At 42.4% G+C, this 8,880-nt stretch overlaps 2 protein-coding genes across 2 annotated transcripts; one reads left to right on the forward strand and one right to left on the reverse strand. All coding sequences in view use genetic code 11, as the record gives it.

Annotated features, from left to right (window-relative positions):
• Window positions 1-75: 75 nt before the first annotated feature.
• On the forward strand, window positions 76-5,384 carry EGR_04121 (hypothetical protein; the record flags this gene model as incomplete). The annotated part of the gene is made up of 8 exons (XM_024493370.1): window positions 76-94; window positions 885-1,086; window positions 1,162-1,425; window positions 4,039-4,251; window positions 4,467-4,536; window positions 4,611-4,697; window positions 4,804-4,901; window positions 5,267-5,384. The coding sequence occupies 8 exons, from the start codon at window positions 76-78 to the stop codon at window positions 5,382-5,384; spliced, it is 1,071 nt and encodes a 356-aa protein (XP_024352284.1).
• Window positions 5,385-7,815: 2,431 nt separating this feature from the next.
• On the reverse strand, window positions 7,816-8,616 carry EGR_04122 (hypothetical protein; the record flags this gene model as incomplete). The annotated part of the gene is made up of 1 exon (XM_024493371.1): window positions 7,816-8,616. The coding sequence occupies one exon, from the start codon at window positions 8,614-8,616 to the stop codon at window positions 7,816-7,818; it is 801 nt and encodes a 266-aa protein (XP_024352285.1).
• Window positions 8,617-8,880: the final 264 nt, after the last annotated feature.

Consider the following 8,880-nt stretch of genomic DNA (forward strand, 5'->3'; position numbering starts at 1 on the left):
AAATAAAAAACTTAGCGGTTTTAGGATTATATCCCCTATTTTTTTGATTTCAACTGTTTGCTTGTTTCTCTAGATATGGACACGTATTGCACAAGTTCCTTTTAATGCTTCAATATACCTTTTTACCTTTTTACGTATTCTTCTTACTTGGATGATCTTAAAATTTTCTCACGTCTACTTCCCATTTGTACACAATAGCGACTGCTTTTTTGTTCATCACCGGGCTCTGTAGATTTGCATGCAAGTCGCCTTTTTGTGTCGACTTTTCATTTATTTTTATCATTTAGTTTTATTGATAGTTACTGATAACTTCTCCTGTTGACATGTCAGCAAAACCATTTTTTCATCACTAATAAACTTGACATTGCTTTTTGTTACTTTTACTAGGTTTAATTTGATCTTTTTAGTATTTATTTTAATGGCTTTATTTCAGCCTTACTTACCAGCGGGTTAATTGTTGTGGTGTGTGTAACATGGGCTTGGAATTGTTTGATGTCGTTTGTAGCACTCCTTTTATCTTCAATGAAGACGTTTTTGAGTTCTGGATTGATGGTTCATCGGGTAACATCGGTATTTTTAATCTGATGATTTGCACTAAACGCTTTTATTGCTCTGACTTGTCCTCCTTGCAGGTATTTCATTTTATGTTTAACTCGAACATCAATAATTTGTAATGCTTCCGTTATCTCCCTGCAACTTTTTTATGTATTTTTCATTGCATTTTGTGGTTATCTTTAGTTTTCTCTTGCTCCTACGTACATTCAGTTACATGGGACTCTATTTTGCACCCTCTAGTATTATTCTCACTGTTGTCTCTTGTTAAAATTGATCAATGTACAATGCGAACATTATTGACTAATTACTCGGGTGTTTATGTATCGAAGTCGAGGAAACCGCTCGAAACTTGCAGTTTCAGCCAGGTGTTGATGCGTTCTGTCTCTCCTTCGACCTCTTGATGACCTTCGTCGCTGATCAGTATGCTCAATTCACCCTCCTCGAATCCTTACTGGCTCGGCCTGACGTATTCCTTACCGATTCCTTCTTTTGTTTTGGTGACTGGAGGCTACGTAAAAAACTTATTGAACGGTGAGTTGACACAGTCCATGCACCTTGCAAGTCGGCCTCCGTAATAGTAGAGTAATCACTCAACTCTCTCCCCAGCTACTACTCTTTGGAAGATACGCTGTGCCGTGAACTCCTTGGCAGCAAACTCTCTGCACGCTTCCGTCGTGATCTTGTCGACATTGCGGAGCGATGCGGTCTTCGTCTGCGCAGTTGTCGACGCCAATACGAGAACCTCCGGCGTGTCGCGCGACTGGTGGAGGATACGCCCGGTCGCCTGTGCGACATCATTCGCCGCTCTTTTGCTCTACCTCCCCCGCTTGCTGAAATCTATGCCGCGATGATCTTTCTCTCGGTCAATCGGTGGGTTTTATTGCCTTATCGCCGCATTTCGTAAAAACTGCAGTCTGCATAGTTGCGTGATCTTCAGCCTATTTTCCCATGACTTTTCATTTACTTGTCCTGCTAATCGACTTTAGACACGCATCATCCGCTCAAATTTGCGCGTTTTTTCCTTAAGTGTGCATCCACTCTGTTTGTGCTGCCATAATTTTTAACCATTTATAGCGGTAACGACTTCACATCCAGTTCAGTAGTTGGTACAGTCCGTGCAGCTTAGCTTGTGTATGTGCTATTTTAATCAACGAAATTATTGTGAAAAAAGTTCTTGGTCAAAGCATACAAAGAGTAAACAATTCGCTACTCTAGATTTTTTGTTACAAGAGTCCTTTGAACAGTATTTTTCATTAGCTCTGTCTTGTTTGGTTTTAATAGACATGGTTCCCTAGCATTTTGTCCAAGTCATTTGCGATCTACTTCTTGATTTTATTTATCAATGCATTCCCGGTTAACTGCTTGAAAATCAAGAGGGGTGAATTCCTCACTTTGTTTAATTCATTGAGGATTCGTGCTACTCTACGTGAAATGGTTCCTCAATTCAAGCACGTCTTTGTTTGTATTTATGTAATTGCAGCGAATAAGCTGTTTGTATTTTCTCCTTAGGCTATCGGTATGTTTGACTGCCTTCCTCCCTCATAGGGCCGTAAATAATTATTATAGGAAGAGCAGCTGTGGCCATGTGCCATGCATTCACCCACATTACACATGCCACCTTCATGCTCTACTTTCCCCTTTAAACACAATTTCATGCAAATCTCTGTGTCTATGCAAAAATACTATTTTCATTTGGCCGGTTCCTTCTATGGAAAGCCAATTTTACCAAATTCTTTGTTGTAATTGACGACCACAAGGCGAAGTTGTGCCTGCATTATCCGGCAAAAGTCAATCAAATCAGTATTTATTGAGCCGATCTTCCCGAGGTTCAATAAAACTTTGTCGGTGGTTATCTGTCACTTGGTCATTACTGTCAAATAGGCCTTTGCTTGTGATGGTCATGAAAGGTGCAGGTTTAAACTGGCTTCATGCAAACTATGTGGAAGTGTTCTTACCTAACTCATTTTTGGGTAAGCAAGTCTAATCTAGTACTCCACATGATCGTCCCCACTTCATTATCATTCCGCCATCTCCTTGATTACTGGTTGATTCGGATCCAACAACTTTTCTGCCAATTATTTAGGGACTTGAAATCGTGCTAATTCAGCAGCTAGTACTGGCGACCGCCGTGCTTTCCTACATTTCATCAGAGTTGATATTTCTATCTCAACCAGGCTTTCATACTGCTCTTCTAAAGGAAATTTTCTGCTTTTCTCCAAGTCTCGGAAACCAGAGACGAACAACATACAGTTTTGTTTCCGCAACTCTGATTCAGATCCCGCTTGGAAATGCTTCTAGTGGAGTGAAGTTTGTTCCTAAATCCCTTTCTGACATTTATGCCACACCTCGATAAGTTAGCTAACTGTTTGATTCAAATGACGAATGTCATATTTTACGCACTTTCTGGAAAATGAGTAGTTTTTAACACTTCTTTTTGACATTCTTCCGGCAATTTTTGTTGTATTTTCACGATGATTCAAGCCTGGATTTGCACACGGAGCACAATGCTGGTCCAGTCTCAAAGTATGCTCCCATCGAATTGTTATTGAGAACAAACTGGAAAGAAACCCCGACCAGTCTTCACACAAACGAGCAGTCTTTTTCGAATCGCAACTAAGAAGTTAACAATAAGTAAGGCTCCATGGTCCATGATTTTCTTGGCGAATCGCTGTGATGTTGTTGAGGTATTTTATCCACAAAACGCTCACACAATGAATCACATCGCGTTGATAACTTCACCCATCGAAGTGCGTGTTTGGTAGACAACTCTGAAAGTGGAGAAAATGGTGTTATTGGTGAAAAAAGTGTCTTACAGGGAATGCACCTTCCGCAAAATGCAACGGTTACCGTGCATCTTGTGGTCTTTGATGGGTCAATCTGCCACACTCCAATTCACTTATTGTTCTGCGGCAGGTGCCCTTAGTATGGGATTATTTGTCCTAAAGCAGAACCATTTGGGAAAATTCGCTCCCCATTCCCTCTCTTTTCAGCGTTGGTGCTGTTTTAATATCGCCCGGTCGCCTGTGTGAGGCATTATTTAGCAACTCAAAGGTGGTCCATTTTCAAATGAACCTCATAGTTCAGTATTTTTTACGTAGGCAGTTCTTCCATTTTCTTATCTGCTGATCGGGCATCATGCAGGACTCCAGGTTAGGATTATTATCAAAAATTGGTCCAATTTCGATAGCCTTTTTGATCCACAGCAGACGTTCTCCTCTGTTCTTCAAACATGGCATTCATTCTCCCTAAACTTCCTCCTGGGACGTTCTCCCTGCCGTGGTCCCAAATGCATGACTTAAGTTATTTCTGAAGTCACCAACGTACGTAAGGGTTTCCCGACTGGTTGCTTAGGTAGCACAATCAGAGCACATCAAGAAACCGAAGAGATCTGCGTAGTCAAAGGTAAATTTGACAATTTCTACTTGAGAACAAGTACCCAAATATCTGGATACTTCAAAGTGACCACTTTTTTCCATGCTATAGTTTCGAGACTTCGAAGCGCTGCTTCTCGGGCGCCACCTTTGCCGACTTCACGTATTGCGCAGAGCAACTGATGACCTACTGGACGGTCGCGGACAATCTGGAGAGCAAATTAGACTCCCCAGTGGACTTGGAACTTGATTTCGGGTTCTGCACCGAGTTGAAGGTCCTCAAGTTGCTGACGGAGAAGCAGACCTATTTTGAGCGACACAAGAGGTAAATGGCAATTACCAGCTATGCCTGACTTCGGCTAGCGGAGCTCAAATGGTGTGTGTGTACCTCTAAACAGTCAACATCATACCTTAGCTGTGCCAAGGCAGTTGGTTATGTCGACTTGGTGACAAGGATCCTAGAGAACAGGTCGGGGGCTGTAAAACCTTAAAGCATTTTTTTATTTGATTCTCGGTCAAAAAACCCCGTCGTTTCTTTAGCCTCGTCATTCGTCAAATATCCTCCTCGGTCTCGGAGTCCTGCCTGAATGGGATAGAGCTCAACTTCAAGGTGCGTCCTCGAGTATCGCATTGATACTATTTCCATCCTATTTTCAGACATAATTATCCCACATTGCGTTACAGACTCTCTCCAAGGCTATCACAACTATCGCGACGGGATTGTCGCACGCAAAAGAGGTGCGAGACCTCTTTCTGGACATCATGGAGAAGGTTCGTGATGATCATCTCCCCCTCCCGCCTTTTTTGTCCCAAATTTATGGTGCACACGCTCTATCCCTCTCTCCCCATTTCTTTTATTCCCATTCCACACTTTCAGGTCATCGAGGTTGTGGTGGGTGCCCAGTGGACCTTCCAGGAGTTTTCTAGTTTCCTCACCTCCTTTGATGAGACTCTGCGAATTCTGCCTCCGGCAAAGTACGGTATTTGGTTACTTGGTCAAAACTACCTCTCTCCATTTTTCAATCCCGTTTAAGCGTAGCTTCTAATACGTACTTGCGAATCTGTGGATGCAATCCATCAAACTAAAACGAGTTAAATCCATGTTAGTCGGTAGAAGGAATGCGCCTGTGCCATACTTTAAATTGACTGGAAGTTCGGTAGCTTTAGGTATGCGTTATTTGGCTCGCAGATCCCATGTAAGCAGTTTTTCTTGCATCCTCTTCCGAGGAAAAATGTGAATACGGTCGGTTATTTGTTGAAATCTTCATTCACTTGTAATGAATATTGATCATTAGTGTTGGAGATTCAGAATTTGCCATGGAGCTTCCTCTTCTTTTAAGGTCTTCATCGTTTCAACGAAGTTGGGTGCGTTTCTTTGCTCCCTTCAAGTCGATCTGCCTGCGCCTCTACTCCCTCCCAGTGAACAGCACCACTGCCACCACCATCACCAATCCCTAGCGCTTTTTAAGAAGAAGACAATCATACCTGAGAACTTTTCCGTTTGATCCCGAAGGGAAGGGGGATCAGTGGGTCTCGCGAAATCGGAGGGATAGGGGCCACTTCGAGTTTTGTATTTTTCCCATGCTATTAAAACTCCAGCTCTTCCGTACGTTAGCAGTACCCATTTTTTGACTTCACGAAAGTCTAGGAGCACTACCTTGGTGGCAGCAGAAAGTGAACCCTATCCTAAGGATTCAGGCTGATTTGCAGGATGTTCTAGCTACTGAAAAGAAGTTATCAGTAGCATATCCTGTGAACAAGTACCAGCAAGATACTCCACTATCATAGAATGGACAAAAGGATGTAATTTTTCCCAAAATGTGATAGCTTGTATTCACCGCAGTGAACGGAATAATGTGTTCGACTAGCTTATATCTGATTGCATTTTTTAACAAGATATAAAAACTCATTTCAAATTAGAAATAAGAACTTTAGGTCTTACCAGAAGGGGTGGGCTGTGAAATATTTGAACGCCCCATACATTAACTTCAGTAAAAACAGACTGGACTAGCGAGTGGCCGTGCATGTCAATTTAATCAGCCCCTTAGCTAGTCTAAAGGTGCTTTAGTACTGACGTTCTGTCACCTGTGCAAGTATTCATCACACGCTTCTCCTCTCCCATCACAATGAACAGATCATCTAGAAAAAATTCTTCATCTACTGGATTTGCATTCAAAATGTGTGACAGTTTTGGTGATGGCCTTCTTCAGGGCTCCTGAAATCCGACCTTCACGCCGATGGTATGGCGCTCGATTTGCACCCCCTCTCCTAGCAGTCTTTCAGTGTTTCTTCCCATTTAGGAGCTTATATGTCCTCTAATGTCTGGAAGTAAATCGAGTACTGTATTGATGATAGTGATGGAATCGGTTTGATGGATGTGCCTCACGCAGCAAGAAAAGGGGATGAAAGAGAGACCTCTGTTGATGATGAATAAGTTCTCTGCGGACAAGAAATCTGAACTATTCGACAATCACTCTGTTTTTCGGTTCTCTATTCCAACAAGGTAACGAAGTGTGGTTCATATCGATGGTATTTCGTGGGATTTTAAGGCAATTTATGAATAAAAGAGTATTCTAGGTGCAAAGAAAGGAGCATTGTTACTTGATAAAATAAAAGAGGTTTGTGGAGGGTGTCACTTTTGACGCAACCATTTAAAATGCCTCAAACATCATAGACCAGAAACGCAAATTTTGACAGGGTTTCTAACAAAAGTAAGACCCAAACAAATAAAGGCAGCTTGACTATGGCAGTTTAGTAGCTGCTGCCTGCTGCCACAAGTGGATCGGGAACTTGCTTTTTTGTTTTACAGCTGCGTCGTTCATGCTGAGATAACTCCGTAAGCTGGATGCTCTGTCGGGCCATCTAAAAGCTCAAAGTCGCGCGCCCAAACGGCTGCAGGGGTTTTAACCTCCGCATACAGTATGATAACAATTTGTTGCAAGTTTTATTTGGCAGCCTAGGGCGCTAAACCCTTTTGGGTTTAGTTACATTGGTGTCGTGGTACTTCAACGGATTGATGGATCCATATTAGAAAAAAATAATGAATGAAATGAATAAAGTAATAATATCGTAGTTAATTTTACTCTTAACCCCTTAGCGTTAAAGTTGGAATCATGATTTTGAGTCGTGCATCTGCGCTTATTTTCTCAGGTGCATCGACAGACTAGTGAAAACTAGGCCAAAATTACGCCTGAAATTTTGGCTAATTGGAGCTGCAGGAGCGGAATTTTTTCCAAGTTCCACATTTTAGAGAGGAAAACAAATGTCTGATGAACGAAGTTGGGGTAAAGATAATCCAAGATGTCCTCAACCCCCTCCATACTGAATCCACTTCTAAAATGTCGTAAAAGGTCAGGTAATAACATAAAATTTGGATCCGAAGGAAATTGTGTTGCCTTCTAATGAATTACATCGGTGTACCTTCACATTTGATGGGCTACGAGTTTGTCCATCCCCATGTCCCTTCTCTGATGTCGGTAATGAGGCCGCACAAGCACTCTAGAGAAAACCACCATTTGCATACATCCGATTGTCCATTTGCATAATAAACTGCCTGTGCTGTGATACCAAAAAGAGTGCTATTTGCAACCCTAGCTTCACTGATACCTCACCTAACTTAGGCGATCTTGCAGTTCGTAGGACTGACCTCGGTAGAACAGCGGAAAAAATAGCAACTGAGCTAAGATGGTGTTCCAAGACCTCTAATCGAATCAATCTAGTTGCGTCTACTTTAACTACAAAGCCAAAATTAGCTTACCTGATTTGGAAGCACCTTAAATGTGAATGGATCATTTCATTTAATTGTCATTTTAATAGCAAAATGTAGTATGGATGCATGAGTTTGACCAAAGTTATATACAGTCTCGCCTCTCCCGCGGAAGTGTCGGCGCTACGCGGGCGCCTGTCGATGGACCACTTCAGAGGATTTGACATAGAAGGTGGGGAATTTTTCATCAAGAATGCTCCTACACTTCTCCAGATCAGCTAGTGCGTTAGAGAAAATGTAGACGAGTTTTTGGGAGCCCAGATTCTTGTTCACCCGCAGAGTGTCGGTGAGTAGGAACTGGCAGTTGCAGGCGCGTGCAATCGCCTCTATTCGGCGGTCCTTCGACGTCGCGAAGATTCTCGCCACCTCCTCTGCTGGTACCCACATGCTGCACTCGAAATTGGCGGCGTCCAGGTTCGGTAGGGCCTCCTGAGACTCGGGCACACGGCGATGTCGCTTGGTAGGAACAGGTGCTTCTGCTCCTTCAAATACCGTGTCCTTTGTCCTTTGTGTATCCTCGGAATAAGTGTTTGATGTGAAACAGCCAGAGTCTGGGGACATTGTACAGGGGTCGACGTTTCCCTTAACCTGATTTGACAATTGTACCTCACTCGAGAAGGAGACATCAGCTGATAGTGAAGTGACGTCTGAAAATATGGAGATATCGTCTACGTCACCATTGCCTATATTCAAGGAGTTATAAACTTTTTGTGGTAAAAGCGGTCGAATTAAAACTGGTTCAGTTTGTGCACCTTGTTCGATCAAATTCATACTTGTGTACATTTTTACTGGACCCGTTTGTACACACGACTCCGTTGAAGAGGCGTGACGTTTGTTACTCTGGTTTGACCTGTGCGCGGTATTGCCTCTAGATGTCAGCAAATCTTGTCCACTTTCAACCGGTTTCGACTTTTTAGACCCCATGCCTTGTTTCATTCACCATACATGAAGTAACAAACAAATATCATGCATGTATTTAAACTAGATCAATAGGTCAGTTTTTTTGAATTTATCGATCGAAATGCCATCTGAAATGGCATCAAATTTTGCTTCGTGTGGACAAGTCATGGCATGGAGTCTTAGAAATAGCTGCAATCGTTTATAAAGTATGATACACTAACTGTTTGTTTAAGCCTCGGTTTCGGTAACGGTCCACTTGGGAGCTTCGCTTTTATACCTTTTACCGGA

The sequence above is a fragment of the Echinococcus granulosus genome (genome assembly GCF_000524195.1).
Source record: "Echinococcus granulosus chromosome Unknown EG_S00024, whole genome shotgun sequence".
NCBI classification, from domain to species: Eukaryota; Metazoa; Platyhelminthes; class Cestoda; order Cyclophyllidea; family Taeniidae; genus Echinococcus; species Echinococcus granulosus.